The sequence below is a fragment of the Danio rerio genome, chromosome 19, assembly GCF_049306965.1.
Source record: "Danio rerio strain Tuebingen ecotype United States chromosome 19, GRCz12tu, whole genome shotgun sequence".
Lineage (NCBI taxonomy): Eukaryota > Metazoa > Chordata > Actinopteri > Cypriniformes > Danionidae > Danio > Danio rerio.
In genome coordinates this window covers 47,039,878-47,059,403 of record NC_133194.1, presented here as the reverse complement: position 1 = coordinate 47,059,403, position 19,526 = coordinate 47,039,878, and the positions used below count along the sequence as shown (strand labels likewise).

The 19,526-nt window shown below is 37.3% G+C and overlaps 1 protein-coding gene across 9 annotated transcripts in view; it reads left to right on the top strand.

Moving 5' to 3' along the window:
* csmd3b (CUB and Sushi multiple domains 3b) overlaps positions 1 to 19,526 on the top strand; it is a 990,558-nt gene that overhangs the window by 891,627 nt on the left and 79,405 nt on the right. For all 9 annotated transcript variants that reach the window (XR_012395232.1, XM_068215335.2, XM_017352314.4 and 6 more), the window contains 3 exons: positions 2,200 to 2,382; positions 11,670 to 11,846; positions 15,895 to 16,074. Coding sequence is in view for 8 of the 9 variants with exons in the window: in XM_068215335.2 (XP_068071436.1) it covers positions 2,200 to 2,382; positions 11,670 to 11,846; positions 15,895 to 16,074 (540 nt within the window). In the remaining variant the exon portion in view is untranslated. The remainder of the gene's footprint in view (positions 1 to 2,199; positions 2,383 to 11,669; positions 11,847 to 15,894; positions 16,075 to 19,526) is intronic.

Here is a 19,526-nt window from a genome sequence, read left to right as displayed (position 1 = left end):
GTCAAAAGTGGTTTCTATCAATTAAGGAACATTGCCAAATTGAAGCCTTTTCTTTCTTTTAAAGAGCTGGAAACTGTCATTAATGTTTTTATCATGTCCAGACTGGACTACTGTAACTCTTTGTATTCAGGAGTTTCACAGGCATTAATAGCACGCCTGCAGCTGGTTCAAAATGCAGCTGCTAGGCTTTTAACTGGGACAAAAGAAATTCTAGTATCTCACCAGTTTTATCATCTCTTCACTGGCTCCCAGTCCAATTTAGAAATCAATATAAGTTATTGCTACTAGTTTTTAAAAGTTTGAATGGTCTGGCACCGACTTACATTTCTGAGCTTCTTCACTGGCACACTTCATTGAGGTCTGAAAACACATTTCAGCTAGTTGTCCCCAAAACACGTTGAAATCAAGAGGTGACAGGGCTTTTTCTGCTGCAGCCCCCCGACTGTGGAATGGTCTGCCTTTACAGATCCAGTCATGTTCTTCACTTGGTGCTTTTAAGTCTCATCTAAAAAATCACCTTCTGTCTCTTGCCTTTGATTGTAATTAATTTTAATCTGTTTTATATATTTTGCTTAATTTTTATATATAGGTATAGATTTTGTATGCTGGTCGTTTTGTAAAGCACTTTGGTCAACATCTGTTGTTTTAAAATGTGCTCTATAAATAAAGCAAACAAACAATTTGTCTTGTTTTGATCATAAAACAGGGTTGTTGTTAGATCAGACACAGTTGTGGCCAGAGATTAACAAGAATTATTTATTTTATTTGTTACGGTCCCTAACTTAAATAAGACTCGTGACCAAAAGACAACGTAACATAATAAACAACGGCCAAAGTGCTCCAGCTAAATTATTTATTACATTTACATTTACATTTACATTTAGTCATTTAGCAGACGCTTTTATCCAAAGCGACTTACAAATGAGGACAAGGAAGCAATTTACACAACTAAGAGCAACAATGAATAAGTACTAAAGGCAAGTTTCAGGTCTGTAAAGTCTAAGAAGGGAAGTGTTAGTAGTTTTTTTTTTTTTTTTTTTTTTTTTTTGTACAATTAGTGTGATATTCAAAGAGGCAATTGCAGCTTAGGAAGTGAAGTGGAGACTAAATAGTTGAGTTGTTATTAATAACATAACCAACAAAACAATCCAAATTGACAAGAGATGGGGAGCCCAACAACATAATAAAGAACAACCAAACAAACCTAAAGCATGTTGGAGCTCCCCACTCCAAACAAATATCAAAAGGAAAGCATAAAGGAGAACACAACAATAAAGCCGTCAAAGACTGTGGTGACGTGGAGGAATGAGGGGCCGTAGAAGTCCGCTTCCGTTCGTTTTAAAGGCCTGACGCCACCAGATTAACCAATAGAAAACTGACATGGGAAAAAGACAAACAAGATCAATTGAAAGTAATTATTAAGGGCAGGAGTGAACGCCACATGCAACATTATTAATTAAATTTCCCATTTATTGTATTTTATTAACAGCTACCCAAACCCTAAACCCAACCATCACAGTACTGTAAAAATATTAATTATTGTTTTGATCAAAATACATAAAACCATGATTTTGGAGTGTTTGTACAAGTCGGGATTCGAACCCAAAAGTCATTTGAAGCGCAGTAACAGTGTGCACAGGCACAATCCACAAGGCCGTATAAGACAGACATTTTTTTCTGACCCTGGCAGTCAAATGAAAATTCGACAGGTCTCGAAACGCTTCTAAACTGATCGATGCTTTGAATCGCTTTAGTCACGTGACCGGGTGTTTCGAAACACTTTAGTCACGTGACTTGGGTGTTTCAGATCATGCTTCGGTGCAGTGTTTCAAAACACTTGCGCTTCGGGATCTCGACACTGTGTCGAAACGTCAGTTTCACGTCAGCCATCCCTACTGCCTAGCCTACATATTTTGATGTTTTTGTCTTTTTTTTTTATTTTAGTGGGGGACATCGTCATAATCCTAAGTAGTAAATTTAGTGAGTAAAAGTAAATGTATTCATCCTGTACATTCTGTCAATGGTGATATTGTACTAAAAGAGTTCAAACTAGTGTAGTCTCCTTCAATGAAATGAGGCGTTTCATATTTTATCCAGTATTTTAAGTCATGTGCTCATTAGGGAGATGGAAATCTACAGCACAGTTGGAGTGACCCTCACCTCTTTTTCAAGATCTATTCTCTTTTTTTGTTCCTGTAGGTGATTCTTCTGGGACGTGTGGTGACCCGGGCACACCGTCCCACGGCAGCAGAGACGAGAGTGACTTTCGGATACGAAGCAAAGTGCACTTCAGCTGCTCGGTGGGATACGAGCTTTTCGGCTCCGTGGAAAGGATGTGTTTCCCAAACGGCACGTGGTCCGGGACGCAACCCTCCTGCAAACGTAAGAAACACACTGAAAAAAAAGTAGTTCAATGGATTTACTACTATTTTTTTTTTTTAAGGTTAGTGGCTGCAAACTATTTATACGGGCTGAATTTAAACAAACGAATTAGGTTGAACAATACTACATTTAATTTGTTTGTTTAGATTCATAATATTGATATAAATTCATAATACGCTTGTTTTCACAAAGGCAACCAGAGTGGCTAAAATATAATAGGCTATTTGGTAGTGGGCTGGTTAAAGGAACCAAAACAAAGACAGCCGTTCCGACAAGTAACACACATTTTCAAAGCAGAATATCTGACTTCAGCCTTGTGTTTCAGATAAACAACAAGCATGTTTCTTAAATATTCGTAAACATATTATGGTATTTTTATGCTTTAGAAGAGTCAAAAAGATACATACAGCCCCTTTAAATAGTGTTGGAAAAAATAATGGTGTTCACAAATCAGCTTAAAATATTAGGAAGCACAAGTGTTTTCAAAATATCTTCAGCAATAATAATATTAATATGAAGAAATGTATCTAAGGGGTGACACAGTGGTGCAGTAGATAATGCTGTCGGTTTACTGCAAGAAGGGTGAGCCTCGGCTAGGTCTGTTGGCATTTCTGTGTGGAGTTTGCATGTTCTCCCTGCTTTCACATGTGTTTTCCTCCGGGTGCTCCAACTTCTCCCACAGTCCAAAGACATGCAGGACAGGTGAATTGGGTAAAACCTGTGTTGGGCAAGCTACTTGACAAATGTAGTGAGCTAAGCCAGGGGTTCCCAAACTTTTCAGCACGCGACCCCTAAAATAACAATACCAGTGACTCGCGACCCCCAATATCCCCTGAGGTGGTTATAAATACAGAAAACTTGCATGCAATGGCGCACACACACACCAATAAAACAAAGTATATTCTTCGTTTGTTTATTTTTTTTTTTATGTATTTCAGTGCTGAAAATGGGCCAGAAAGTTTAACCTGGTGTTATAAAATCAATCTGCTGCATCTGACGCTATTGCTGTGTCTTTAATATAATGTACTTACCCCAGGGGTCGCAATCCAATAGAACAAGTAAATAAGCTACTATAGTAACTATAAACGACTGTTTTTTTCTCTTCAGTTGGTTATGGATAAAATATGGTAATTCTTATGGTCTAATAATAATGAGTAGATTTTTGGAAATCACCAGGCGACCCCCCTTCATTGTTCCGCGACCCCTCAAGGGGTCCCGACCCCCACTTTGAGAACCACTGAGCTAAGCTATCAGCTACTCTACTTGAAATGTAGCTTAACTACACTAAAAGCTACCCTCTGGAAAATGTAGCAAGCTAGGCTAAAAGCTACTTGGCAAAAGTAGCTTAGCTACATCTAAGCTATTTTTTGCGATTTTTATTTTTAAATCGAAGCAACTTAAATCCAAGTCAATCATATCTTAGTGATCAATAAAACAGTCAATGAAACATATGAGGCAGAACTGTTCAGTTCAGTTATTTACTGTAAATAATATGCTGTACTAAACAGAAACGCATTATAGTATACAACAGCTAAAACAAAAACTTAGATAAAAGCAGGTGTTACACATCTAAAATACTATAGTAATTTATAGTAAATGGAAATATTTTGACAAGCATTATGCATATTGTATATATATTTACAACTCTTCATTAATAAATTACACTACATAATGCAGTCTCTGCTAAAAAATCCAGCTTAAACCAGCCTAGGCTGGTTGGCTGGTTTTAGCTGGTTGACCAGACTGGTTTTAAAGGGGTTTTGGCCATTTCCAGGCTGGTTTCCAGCCATTTCCAGCCTGGTCTTACCTGGTCAGGCTGGAAAATTACCAGCCAAATCCAGCTAAAACCAGCTTGACCAGCCTGGTTTAAGCTGGATATAGCTGGTTTTGGCTGGACTCCCAGCTTGGCTAGACTGGTCAAGCTGGTTTTAGCTGGTCATCTCCCAGCCTGACCAGCTAAATCCAGGCTGGAAATGGCTGCAAACCAGCCTGGAAGTGGCCAAAACCCCTCTAAAACCAGCCTGGTCGACCAGCTAAAACCAGCCAACCAGCCTAGACTGGTTTAAGCTGGATTTTTCAGCAGGGGTAACTTATAGTAGTACTTACTATAAATTACTGAAGTATTTTTTGAGTACAGCATCAGAAATTAAGTTACTGCATCTTAACATGTACTTCTCGAAGGAATGGTCACGAGGAATCCTGCTTCAGAAATAACTCCTTTCCCTCAGTCATCTTTCCATCAAGGAAGTTTCTCGTGCTGCGACGTCACCAACCAGAGGTGGCAGTAACGCACCAAAAAGTTTGTTGTCAACCACCAAAAAAACAGGAAGAAGAAATCATGATGCTTGCCATCATATGGGCTGTGTCCGAAATTGCCTACTACTCAGTAGGTACTGCATTTGAATTTAAACGTACTACACGGCCATTAAAAAAAGTACGTTCTATACAGTATGAAAGTGAAAAGTATGAATGAAGTTCGGACGTACTACATCCCCCATTTTGTCATAACGTGACCTACCGGCGTCAGTTGCGTCGCCTCACTTCAATTCATGAATTCTCTCGCGGGGCATTATGGGATAGCGCAGCGTGCATGGGATGCACACTCCAGAATCTCGCCGGAAGTAGTAAGTCATCCGGGTACTTCTCACATACTGATTTTTGAATTCTATGAATTCGGACATACTACTCAGCTCACATACTGATTTTAGCGTGCTATATAGTATGGAAGTATGCGGTTTCGGACGCAGCCATGGATTTAATTTCATCGGCTGAACAACGGCTTCACAGCTCTGTAAATGTCGGTGCGGTCACTTATTGATCCGCGATTAGTAAATGTAGCTTTGTGAATGCTACTGCGCTACTTGACTAATAAAATAGCTTCGCTACTGAAAAGCTATTTGATTTAGAAAGTAGCGACTCTACCGCCAAGCTAGGCTACTGCCCAACACTGGGTAAAACATATGCTGGATAAGTTGGCGGTTCATTCCGCTGTGGCGACCCCTGATTAAGAAAGGGACTAAGCCAAAAAGAAAATGACGGATGAAATGTTTCTTGAGCAACAAATAAGCACATTATTGTGATTTCTGACTGATCATCTGACACTGAATATTAAATCTGTTCAAAACAGAAAGAGAAAACGGCAAACCACATCTCCAATGACTTTTCTACTTTTAAACATATTTAATGTTCTCTATTTAAAATAAGCCCTGATCTTTCTGGTTGCTATAGTGAAGATTTATAATAATAACGAAGGCAAAATGATTTCTCATGAGTGGCTGTGGGTGATTTTGAAAGCAGAAGATGGAAAACCGTGAATTGCTTCTTCCCCGTTTATTCTTATTTAATAATGGACCCTATTTTAAACCCTATAACATGCTTTTCCTTGTTATTTCAGTAGTGCTGCACAGAAGACCGTCCTGTTCCTTTCAATAATGACACTGAATTCTACTCCTAGAAGCAAACGTCGTCTTTATTATACCATAAAGTGGCCATTTATCAGTGACAAACAATAAAATCAACTACCTGATAAATAATATATCACCGTCCACATTGTTACCCGATGTTTTATTTGAGCCTCTTACGGCTGTACAGTTGTCAGAGTCCCACACATTGTAATAAACCCACATCTTTCCCCCAGGCTGTAAAGTCTACAGCACAAATGAAAGATGACTATCCACTTCCAGAGGCGAGCAGCCGGTGTTTTCTTCAGAAACACCATGCACCATCTTGTTTTCTTGCTGCGAGACTTGACTAATGGTGTTTCTCCCAGGGCTCGCGTCTCCCTCAGCACATGACCCGAGCCATTGTGCGGAAATCATTCCTGAGAGATGCCAATTGGCGGCGGGATGCGGGAACAATGACTAATTGAGGGGGAAGGAGACGGACAATAATCCGTCCCACAAGCCGCAAAACATGACAAGCCCTTTGGGAATCACAATGGTCATGGCAAGACAAAAGGAGTTCCCTGTCATGGAGGGGAACCGCAAACGCTGTCATTTTAACAACCGCGCAGACAGATGAGTCCATGCTGAAAGGACGCCAGCGTTCCTCCATTGCAGTCAACCAAAAAAGCATTTGGCTTGGCGGTTTAATAGGTTTCTCAGCTGGTTAATTCACTCAAGCAGCATCACGGCGGCAATAAAGAGCTCTTCGGGTTTTTTGTTCTTTTCATTTTCTCTGTCTCATCGCCCTGCTATGATCTACAGGCCTGTCAAACCATATCTTTAAACTTCATCCCCACTCATTTAAGGCTTACAGGCACTAATACCTCATTCTGTTATAGTCACTGTCCCTTATCGTAGTCATTACATGGTCAGAGACGTCTCTCTAATGATCTCCGCTCCTTCAGACCATCGCTATCTTCCCATCGGTTGTCCATCATCTGGCTTTGCTAGTAGCAGGTTGGAGCCCTTTGGCCTTTAGAAGCGCATGAGTTCTTTGTGGCGTTGATTCAATGAGGCGCAGGGAAACATTTCGATATAACACAACTGATTTTATGGACTCTTTTTACAAGGCTGTTATGACGTGTTTACGTTTTTAATAATTAGATTTTTTTAGGTATAAACATTTCTATGTATTTATTTGTGCTGTCAATCGATTACAAATATTAACTAATTAATAACACTTTTTTTGAAAATTAATCGCAATTAATCACATTTAGACTGAAGCTTGTAATTTTGGCTGTTCAAATGTAAAATTAATGTAAACGCAAGACAAAAACTATTTAAATTCAAAATATAATTGCTTATTAGAATTTTTGTTTAACTTGTAAAACAGATTTCTTCATGTAAACAACATTCCCACAATAAACCATTTAGATCCTGGGGTCCGTTCTTCGTACCTCGCTTAAATGATCTAAGATGATTTGGCAGATCCCGGATCTTTTAATCTTGATAACTGATCTCTCGCTAATTTGGTTCTTCAAACAAGTTCGCGAATCAGATTAGAATGTCTGGATAAACTGATCTGAGATCGCTGCGTGTGTTGTGAAGGACTGATCTATCGATCCTCGAAATCATGATCAGCAATGCAACGATTGGCTGACGGCACAGCAGCGTAATGACATCATCTGATTAATATTCAATTATCCATGTGAGCAAAATTACATCAAATTAGCAGTAAACGGTTTGTTAAATATGAGACGCAATAACCTTCCACATTTGTTGTGAGCTGCAGGCTTTCCACTTTCATGTGTCAAGTGTATTCATCATGTATTTCAATGCAAATCAATGTATTTATTTCCACATTTAGAAAATATTTTCTTTATTATAGCAGCCGTTTTTTAATCGGTGTAAACTGGTTGTTTACAAAAGCGTTTTCATATTGGTAAAAGCGTCTGCAACTTTTGTGAAGCATCAAATCACCGGCATATTAACTATCAAAACATGTTTATGACTGCATAAATGTATTATTGCTTGTAAAAAGTCACATATTGTGCATTTCTATTACACACGATTTGTACTAAAGCGATCTAAAAAGTTCATATCAATAAGTTTTCTCTTTGCACCACTAGGTGGCAATATTTGTACTTTCATTTCGAGGGTGCAGATTGCACACGTTTTATTAACATGTATAACTTAATTTATTTTATTAATGACTATAACTTTATATATATATATATATATATATATATATATATATATATATATATATATATATATATATATATATATATATATATATATAGTTAAAAAAATATGTACCATTTTCCCAAGTGTATATACCTACTACTGTAAGAAAATATCAGAATTCGGAACATACTTTCTGTATTATCTTTGCTTGAACTGAGCCGATCTAATCCTGTTTATATGAATTGAACCTGCTCCCGATCAGGTTTGACCTAGCAGATCTGTTGCTATGACAACAACTCTCGGATCAGCTTTGAAGAACGAAACGATCCTGGATCGTGTCAAATCGTCAATATCCAAATCCAGCTAACTGAGTAATCTACGTACGAAGAACGGACCCCTGGCTTGACAGCCATATTTATTAAAGAAATTAAAACACAGGCATGAAATTATGAGTACGGCACTCTTCAAACATCAGTGAAGCAGTATGTATTGCATTAAAGGGCAAACACAAATCACATATAGATGATTTTGTGTTCTTCCATTAGTAACTCTTTCATGAGCCAGTACTGCGCTGTGAACCAGGTTTGGAGACCCCTGTGATGCATTGAGATTTGAGTTTAGGCAACTCACTGTTATTTGAGTGTAGTGAACTCACTGTCATGTTCAAGACATGTCACTTTGAGATGATTTGGTACATTGTAACATGAAGCATTAGAAGTAGCTACCAGAAGTCAGCAATCATTTTAATTTACCACAATGCAGTATTACTGATAACAGACTACTTTTGAATCAAATTCAATTACGGATGCTTCTAGTAGAGAGAGTTTGTATTACTAATTAAAAGCACATAGTCTCATGCAGGCAGACCTTTGACTCAGCAGCATATGGTCTAGTCCACTTGTAATTGCCAAGAACCACCTACTTAGACAATTTTGTGAGCAATATGCACTGGATGATCAATGAACAGACCGTGTGTTTGCCTTCTGAGACTGAGGAACATGATAAAGACATGCCTGGGCAAGACACTTGGGATAGACAGTATATATATATTAGAGGTGTGAACCTATACTGGTCTCACGGTTCGGTTCGGTTACGATTATCATGCCTTCGATTCGGTTCGATTCGATATCTCGGTGCATCACGGTGCATTGACGATGCTTTCCATATATAGTGTTATATTTTGGGGGGAGGCTATAACAAGCTGTCTTTATAAACACACAGACACACAGCACCACACTGTCTCTCATTCAAACACATACACAAACATAGACAACACCAAAGAAACAAATAAACGCACACACACGCACACACTTAAGCCCTCGCAACAGGGAGAGCTCGCGCTGAGCAGAGCAGAAAAACGAAAAAAACAAAAAATAAAGAAGCACTTGTCCGACGGTCCCTAACTGAGATCTCCTCTCAGTGCGAGCTCTTCCGGCTAAACAAATATTGCGAGGGCTTAAACGGAGCAGTGGTCGTAATATCGAGCAAAAAAAAATAAAAAGACAGCTGTGAAACATAACCAGCTTTGTCTTTCTGTAGGAAACACACTTTAGATCTTTTTAGGGTAAGAGGTTTTTGAGTTAATGCCGTCTATAACTGAATGTGTGTCAGGAATTTAGAAAACAAAACCAACTGAACCGCGCTCATTTCTGGCGCCCCCTGGATATACAGCGCCCTTAGCATTTGCCTATGGTGCCTATGCCTCGGACCGGCCTTGAGTTGGCTGAGTGTTGTAAATACTCGAGCTCACCTCCCTCACGACAGAGCGCATAGGAGATAAATGACGTCAGTACATAATAACCGGTTATGATTATTACTGAACCGATACCTTATTGTCCGCGTCTGCATCGCGGTGCACCGAAGAAACAATGAATTTTGACACCCCTAATATATATATATATTTATATATATATATATATATATATATATATATATATATATATATATATATATATATATATATATATATATATATATATATATGTGTGTGTGTGTGTGTGATGTGTGTGTGTGTGGGATCTTGATTGTAGAAATCTGTTCAAGTACTGTACAACCACATAAAAAAGTAAAAAACGCATTATTATTATTATTATATACAGCATTTGCTAGTGTGTTATTTAGTGAATAGTGTAAAATGTTTTTGAAAGTACTCTCTGCCACATAAGATTACAGTGTTAAATAATTGTATTTGATATATTTAAAATATTTTTTAGTATCAATATGTAACGGAAGGAGGCTTTCACGGAGGTACGGATCTAAATGCAGATTTATTTACAATGATTGTAAATCAGGCGAAGGGTCAACAACAGGAGAAAGGTAAGATAAAACAAGGCTAGGAGTAGAAAACATAAAACACAAGGATCTAGGAGCATGGCTGGACAAGGAAATAAAAAGGTAACAGGTTCGTTTTAACTAACAAAACAAACAAACAACACTCAGCAATGTGTGTGAGCAAATGTGGTGTTGAAATAGTCTGTGTAATGAGTCATTGAGCAGCTTCAGCTGAGTGTTTGCAATTAGGCGAAATTAGGAACTGGTGTGTGTGTGCGGTGCATGCTGTGATTTGTAGTCCATTTGTTGGCAGAGTTCTCCAGTGATCCGCAGTAGCTATTACTTCATTGTTAAGTGTCAAATGGTCTTTCAAAAAAAGCAATAAGATGCAATAATAAACAATGATATATGATATTAGGATGTATATATAACAATAGAGAAAAAAAAGAGTTATTGTCTTTAATCTGTTTTAACATTTCTAACTTTAATTTGAATGTTTCTGTGATGCTTATGTGGAGTTTGTGCACAATTGCACCCTCTAGTTTCCAGTATAAATAACAGCAATTGCAGTATATGAAAATATGTTCTCGCAACGTCTTATTTTTGGTTTAAAAAAGGAAAGTTGACGGCGTCAATAGCCTAGTAAAGTGCACCGACGCATAGCACTGAGTTGCTCATGGTAACCCGAGTTCGATTCCCAGCTTAAGGTCCTTTGCCGAATCTTTCCCCTCTCTCTGCTCCCCTTCTGTTCCTGTCTCATCTCTACTGTCCTATATAATAAAGCTGAAAACCCCTAACAATTTATTTTAAAAAAGTACAGTTTATGCTTGTCTCTAAAGATATTTTATGTCTCAGAATTACTGTCACTGAGATCATCATCACAATAAATACCAGAAAATATTGTGATCAAGTTTTAAGTCTGATTTGGTGCTCAAATAACATCATGATGAGGAAAATCATTCATATTTTTGTGATGCATTTTTTAAAAGGAAAAAAACTGCATTTATTTGAAATATAAATCTTTTCTGTCCACATAATAGTCTTTGCTGTCACTTTTGATTAATGCATGCTTGCTAAATAAAATGATTTATTTCTTTCACACCTAAAAAACGACCCCAAAATGAATACGTCTTATAAGTACATTTTCTGACAGGCGTCACATAAATAATTGCACCCCATAGAAACGTAGCAATTATATAATCAGAAAGCTGAGGCGTTTCTTTTAGCTTCAGTACATACAAGTGTTTATGCTTCTGGGTCAAACTGACACAAAGTAATGCAGCAAGTCACAGTACGCAAATAGGAAAAATAAAATACATCTGTGAACAAGAAAAAAAGAAAGCACACAAAAGAAACAGCAACCCTGTGGTCGCTTACCAAATGACAAGAAAGTTGATCAAATGTGGGCTCTCTTAATAAACAGCTTTTTCTTTTAAAACTCTACAGCGGTGCAGTGTGGAAACCCTGGGACTCCCAGTAATGGACGGGTGTATCGACTGGACGGCACCACCTTTTCACACTCTGTCATCTACTCATGCATGGATGGATACCTGCTGAGCGGCTCGACCACGCGACAGTGCCAAGCGAACGGTACCTGGTCTGGCACTGCACCAAACTGCACCTGTAAGCCAAATACTGCATTACATAAACTCCAAAAGCCAAATACACAGCATTTACACAACTGAAGGGGTTATTCGATACTTAATGATATTTAAAGGTGCCATATACTGCATTGGTTCAATAAGTTAAATTGTTCTCTGATTTCTACATAGTAAGTTTATGACTTCGGTAAGTTTAAAAAATCTCCAGAAATGGTTTTATAAGCTTTTTTATTTCTCCATATAATACCCATAGAATCAGAAGGTCCATGATTGACCATATATGGTTTGTGTTATGAATATTAATGAGCTCGGCTCTGACGCGCTGCTCTTACAGACACAGTGTTGGGCAGTAGTGTTGCTACAAGTATTGACACTACTAGCTTAACTACATTTATCAGTAGCATGGCGATAGCGTCGCTACTTTCTAAATCAAATAGCTTTTCAGTAGCAAAGCTGTTATTTTAGTCAAGTAGCGCAGTAACCACACAAGCTATTTTACCAATCATCAAGTGACGCCCCCGACATTCACAGAACTGTGCAGCCGGTGTCTGGCTGATGAAAGTAAATCCATATGATAGTAAGAATGGCGAATTCTTCTCGAAAACACCTTTTTTGGGAGCCACTGTCACCTCTTGCTTTAACGTCGCCACGCCATTGGGCTGACACAAGAAACTTGCTTGATGGAAAGATGACTGTAGAGGAATTATTTCTGAAGCAGGACAATAGCTTGAAGTACATGTCTGAAAATTAATTCTGATGCTGTGCTCTTGTTAGAGTTGAATTGGTCTTAAATCTGTTTATTATTTGTTCTGCAAATGTGTCCAAGTGCACTTATATGATACAAAAGTATATATAGTAGTTTAATGTAAATACATTAGAATTTAAAATATTTAAAATACTATAGTGTTATTGAACAATACTATAGGGAAGTAATTCAATTAGTTTGCTGTAATACTTTTACAGTTGCAATACAAAAACAGCTATATATATATATATATATATATATATATATATATATATATATATATATATATATATATATATATATATATATATATATATATATATAGTTGAAGTAAGAATTATTAGCCCCCCTTTGTATTTTTTTTATTTTGTTTTTAAAATATTTCCCAAATGATGTTTAACAGAGCAAGGAAATTTTCACAGTATGTCTGATAATATTTTTTCTTCTGGAGAAAGTCTTATTTGTTTTATTTCATCTAGAATAAAAGCAGTTTTTAATTTTTTAAACACCATTTTAAGGACAATATTATTAGCCCCTTTAAGCTATATTTTATTTCGATAGTCTACAGAGCAAACCATTATTATACAATAACTTGACTAACTACCCTAATCTGCCTAGTTAACCTAATTAACCTAGTTAAGCCTTTAAATGTCATTTTAAGCTGTATAGAAGTGTCTTGAAAAATATCTAGTCATATTATTTACTGTCTTTATGGCAAAGATAAATTAAATCAGTGATTAGAAATGAGTTATTAAAACTATTATGTTTAGAAATTTGTTAAAAAGACCTGCTCTCCGTAAAACAGAAATTGGGGAACAAAATTAACAGGGGGCTAATAATTTTGGGGGGCTCTTAATTCTGAATTCAACTATATATATATATATATATATATATATATATATATATATATATATATATATATATATATATATATATATAAACCCTATTGTATTATTTTTTTCAAATCTGGAGCGATGATAACGGTCCAAAAACTACTACACCCAAATTTATATGTTATAGAAAAATATAAAATACAAATTTTAATTAGAGAAAAAAAATCAAAGAGAAGCAAAAATATATATACAAATTTAATTACATTTTTTTGCAGAAAGTATCATTTTTGATTTAGAATGGCTAACCACGTGCATTGTAGAACAAAAAATTCAATTCAAACAGTATTCGTTATTGATGTGCAGTAAGAGAAAAATCATGGTTTGGGGTTACATTCAAAATAGGGGAGTGTGAGAGATCTGCAGAGTGGATGGCAACATCAACAGCATGAGGTATCAAGACATTTGTGCTGCCCATTACATTACAAATCAAATTATAAACGTATAACATTTATAATAATCAAATGAAAATCAAATAGTGGAAAATTCAATCATATCATTAATTAGCAAATGAATAATAATAATAGTAATAATAAAAATGAAAAAAAGGTACTTTTTTGAGGCGATAAAATAAATAGGGCCCCTGGGTTTGCCGTCCCAGCCAGACCAGGTCCCTGGCTATAGGCTGGTCAAGCTGGTTTTAGCTGGTCATCTTCCAGCCTGACCAGCTACACTGTAAAAAATAATTTCGTAAAATTTACGGTAAAAAAACGGCAGCTGTGGTTGCCAGTACTTTACCGTTAAAAACACTGTACAAACCGTAAAAGTAATTTTTCATTTTCACGGTAAATTACCGTATTTTATTAATTTATAGAGGTAATATGTCTGCATTTTGAATGATCAACATCTGCACGTCTTTTGTTACACAGTTAGACACGTTAGTACACCCACATGCTGTGGTGATGAGGAAGTTACATAATGAGCCAATGCTCATCACAATCAACTTTTCCCACAAGCAGAAAAGAGTATCAGCTTATAGAAGGTGCTCAGTGTCATTCACACAGCTACTAAACACCAGTATGGTAACACGCATAAAATTAAAGTCATGAAATAAACATGGTTTATCAACATTAGATGTAACATAAATCTCTAATGGACATAACTGATGGGGAAACAACTAAAATGATCCATATTAATGTCAACAAAATGCATTAAAAGTGATGTGCCATGCAGGGAATTCTGGGAAAGTCAATTTATGGTTATTCGCCGTATATATTAAGGAAACATACTGTAACCAGGTTACAGATTTGTACTGTAGCATTTTTACAGTTTTTTACCGTTGAAATCACGGCCATTTTTTACAGTGTAAGGCCAGGCTGGAAATGGCTGGAAACCAGCCTGGAAATGGCCAAAACCCCTCTAAAACCAGCCTGGTCGACCAGCTAAAACCAGCCAACCAGCCTAGGCTGGTTTAAGCTGTTTTTTTCAGTAGGGGTAGCCCCAGGGCCCAATATGTAGCCCTAGTAACACACACATCAATTGGTTTAAAAACTACTGCAATAATAGTTTTGAGTAAGTTTGAGTAATGACAAAGAGCCTCGCAAAACAATAAAACAGCTTAACCTGCATAATGTTTCTCGCTAAGTTGACATTATCATCTATAATCACATTGACATAAAATCATCCCGTAATGCTCTCGAATGTTATAACCGTGGGTGTTTTCAGTAGCAAATACTGTTGACTGGACTGACTCTGATGGATGCAGCGCTACATGTGTTTATCGAATGGGCCAAAAGCGGTGATACATGACTGTGTCCAAAGGAGGAGTCGCATTAGCATTTAGCGTTAGCCATTTCTCACTATCAGCTGACATGTTTACGTGCAAGGCCGCTGATGGATTTTACAAAACATCTTTTTTTTTTTCAAAAGACACAAAACGTATGGCAACCCGGCTGTGACAAATAAGTAATGGTCTGGCATAAATCAATAGGGGAAATTAGGATGTTGCTGCGGTGGGGAAATAATTAAATAAACGCACTGATCGAACAGGGTTTTTGTCAAGTGCAAAACTACAAATTTGTTTCATCAGGATTCCTGTGGCGCCGCATTTCTTTTTCGCATCTTTCCAGTCCAGCCGCCTCTTATTTCTCCATTGGAAGGAATGATAATTGTAAAAGATGTGGGGAATTGATTTGAAGTCGCACCTCTGGGAAGCCAGTGGAAAGGGAGCTGTGCTACTATTGATTTCTTTATATAATAACAAGATCTATCATTGGAAATAAAAAGCCGCGGGTCCTGAAGATCGCTGTAAGCGTAAATGAGTTGTTAAAGATGATTTGTGAGCGTGGCTCCCTGACGTTTGTTTCGATAGCTTCAATCAAAAGCTATGATTGCCATCTTATGAGCCGCATTACATATTGAATAAAGGTTGTTGTTTGGCACTTTGTAAATTTAGCTCAGAATAGCTCATAAACATCACAATCTTTGCTTTTCAGTGATCAACTGTGGAGAGCCAGGAGTGCCGGCCAATGGACTGAGATACGGTGAAGACTTTACCATTGCGCAAAACATCACTTTTATGTGTCAGCCCGGCTACACCATGGAGGCCGAGAGCTTCTCCACCATCACATGTACTGGAAATGGTACCTGGAACGCCCCTGTGCCTTTCTGTAAAGGTAAGAATTTGAATATTAAGAAAACACACTGCTGGGTTGCACAAAATAAGTATTGAACACGTCACCATTTTTCTCGATAAACATGTTTCTGAAGGTGCTGTTGACTTGAAATTTTCGCCAGATGTTGGTAACAACGATAGAAATCCATATATGCAAAGAAAACAATAAATAATTAGTTTACAAATTATGTGTAATAAAATGAAATACATATGCAAAACACTAATTTAAATAGTTTACAAATGAGGGTATGCGTAATACAATGAAATAAAGCAGTTTAAAAGTATTGAACACATGAAGAAAGGGAGGTGTAAAAAGGCATGAAAAGCCCAGACAGCAGCTGAAATCTCTCAGTAATTCTTCAGCAACCCTCTGCCCTTCCCTAGGGTGGACATTTCAGCAAGACAATGATCCAAAACACAGGCAAGGAAACTCTCAAAAGGCTTTCAGAGAAAGAAAAATCAAGCTGTGGAATGGCCCAGCCAATCACCCGACTTGGATACAATAGAAAATACAAAATAAAGCTCAGATTTGATAGACGAGACCCACAGAACCATCAGGATTTTCATACTCTCTTGAAGTCTGTGAAAAAATCTCACCTAAGCAATTCATGACTTAATCCTTCATATAAAAGGACTCTCATATGGAGAATAAAGTACATTTCAGTAGTTTAGTAGTTTCTCCTTCTGTCATTTCGTTGTAAATAAATATAGGCCTACACTGTTTACACGCTTAAATTATGTCAAAACACTTTTTTTTTTGGATGCGATTTTATTTATGACTTTGCCCTGCCCTAATATATATATATAAGGACAGTAACTATTTTAAAATATTTAAAATTTCTGAGAGACAAGTCGGCAGCCTGTCATTGAGCAGACCAAAGACAGTTGACGTTGTCCGTCCACAAGATGGTAACAGAGACCGCATAGAGGAGGAAAAACTCAAGTCAAGTCATCAAACTAATAAGTGACTCTCTAAGTCGATCTTGCAGTATATATATGAGCAATGGCACTTGTGGGAGGTGTGCGTGTGCCTTAGTGTCCCACCAGTGACGATGTACAGTCATATTGCAAAACCCTTTTGTAAGAGGAACTACTTTATATATATATATATATATATATATATATATATATATATATATATATATATATATATATATATATATATATATATATATATATATTTATATATTTATATTTATATATTTATTTATATATAAATCAGATGTCGCGTTAACCGAATATATTTCGTCATTGACGGATTTTTTTCAGCAGTGACGATAAAATCTGAAAGTGATCCGTCATTTTGACGGATTTTGCTGAGGGTGATCTATTGTAATTTGTAGCTAATTGTAATTCCTACTCTTGTCCAGCTGATGGCGGTTATCCTTGTTTTGTCTCCTCTTTGTCACCGCTGCGTACAGTTGCAAAAATCTCACAGCAGCTGAGCGTGAGAAGTTTCTTTAAACGGCCAAATAGTTGTGATATTAATAATAAAGGAGGAAAAAAGGAAAGTGATGCAGTGGACGATGAAGAACAAACAGACAAAAATCATCAGTCGCAGACAGATGTTACGAGCCAACCCAGCGGCAGCAAGGAGGTCAGGTGCTTTGGAGTGCGTTTTGAGCAGAGGGGTGCAGAAGGAGCGCGTGCTGTAGTATTTTTCCCGGTGAAACGAGTGCTTGCAGGATCAGGAAATCCCACATTCAGAGAATCCAGCAAACTTAGTTCTGATCACAGGAGCCTTAGGAGAAATGTTTCCTAACTACAAAACGCTGGCTGAAGTGGCTATAGTAATTCCGGTCTTTGGTCACAAGAAGTCGACATTCTGAGGCGAAGACATAGAATTTAATGACAACTGCCTCTGCATCAGTCTCCCTTGATGTGTTTGATTACACACAGGCAAGCACCCAGTTCAGGTCAACGCAGGAGGAAGATATGAGTTAGGGCAGATATTAGGGTTTTGTTCATGTCAAATAAATAAATGGATAATTGGATATTTAAAAATAAATGGATATTTAAAAATAGATATTTAAATAAATGGATATTTAAAAATATTTAGAGCACGAATCACATGATTATATAAATTTAGGGATCACAGTGAAGCTTCAGAATACTAATTAATTTTGCGTCTTAAATCAACTGAAACATTAAAAACTTGTGATGCAAAAATTTAAATTGGGCGTACATATTATATATGACAAATGAACATTTACAGTATTTACTAATTTAATGAAATGTAATGCAGCAACTAACATATTAAACTGAACTGCTCCAGTGTTAGCCAATTTGCCATTACTCCCACAGGCCTCAGGATTAACAGATTAATCCCGCATGCACTTCCTCTGCCAAGTAAAGCCAAATAGTTATATTGTTCACAAGGCAAGGCTTAAGATTACTGACTCTCTGATATATCCGCACATCTGGCCCAGACGCCGCGAGCATTCGACGCACAGATGCTTCTCCCAGAGCGAACCGAGGTCTACCAGCTTTCTGTCTTCGTCATCATGATGGATGTCTTGTTTGAAACGTAGAGCTAAAAAGGGGAGGAATGTTTATCCACCCTTGTAAGTCATCTTTTCTTGTATGATTGCGGTGAACAGTCATGTTTTATCAACCAATCACGCCGTTTGACAAATGACAATCGTACGACAGAGAACACAAACGCATTCGCAGACGGATTGTTCACCCCTTAAGGGCTTTCCCGTCCCCATTATTATAATCAGCTTTGACCTATGAGCCCTTGCATTTCTTGTAATTAATTTCACAAATGACTCCTGTCATCTTCCCACCGCCCGGAGATGAAGTAGTGCTGAATATATCAAGTGATATGAAATTGAATTTCAGGTTCGGACATTGCATTTGTGATGCTCACCAGCTCACTGGCCTCCAATGCCATTTGGCTGAGCTCATTTAGATAGACACAGATGTCTCATTTATTCGGCCTCCTCAGCTCTCTTAAAGGACATGTTGTGCATGCATGTCTGATGAGCCCGTCAACTTCATATCCTCGCTCTGAACTTCACTTATTAAAGGGGTAGTTCACACAAAAATCACCCACATGGTCATACATACAAGATGTAGGTCAATTTCTTTCTTTTATTTCTTCAGTTGAACATTAAAGTAGATTTTGAGCTGAATCCAGGCTCCTTGGATAGTCAAATAATGGCAGTGAATAGTGACAGGTTTTTTTTATTATTAAAATCCCACTGATATCCAGTATTAAAGGGATAGTTCACCCAGAAAGACAGTTTTGTTAAGTTACTCACTCACATGGTCATGTAAGATGTAGGTGACTGTCTATCTTTCCTCAGTAGAACATTAAATAAGATTTTTGATAGTCATATAATGGCAGTGAATGGTGACAGGCTGGTTCAGATTAAAAATCCCACTGATATCCAGTATTAAGGAGATAGTTCACCCAGAAAGACAGTTTTGTTAAGTTACTCACCCACA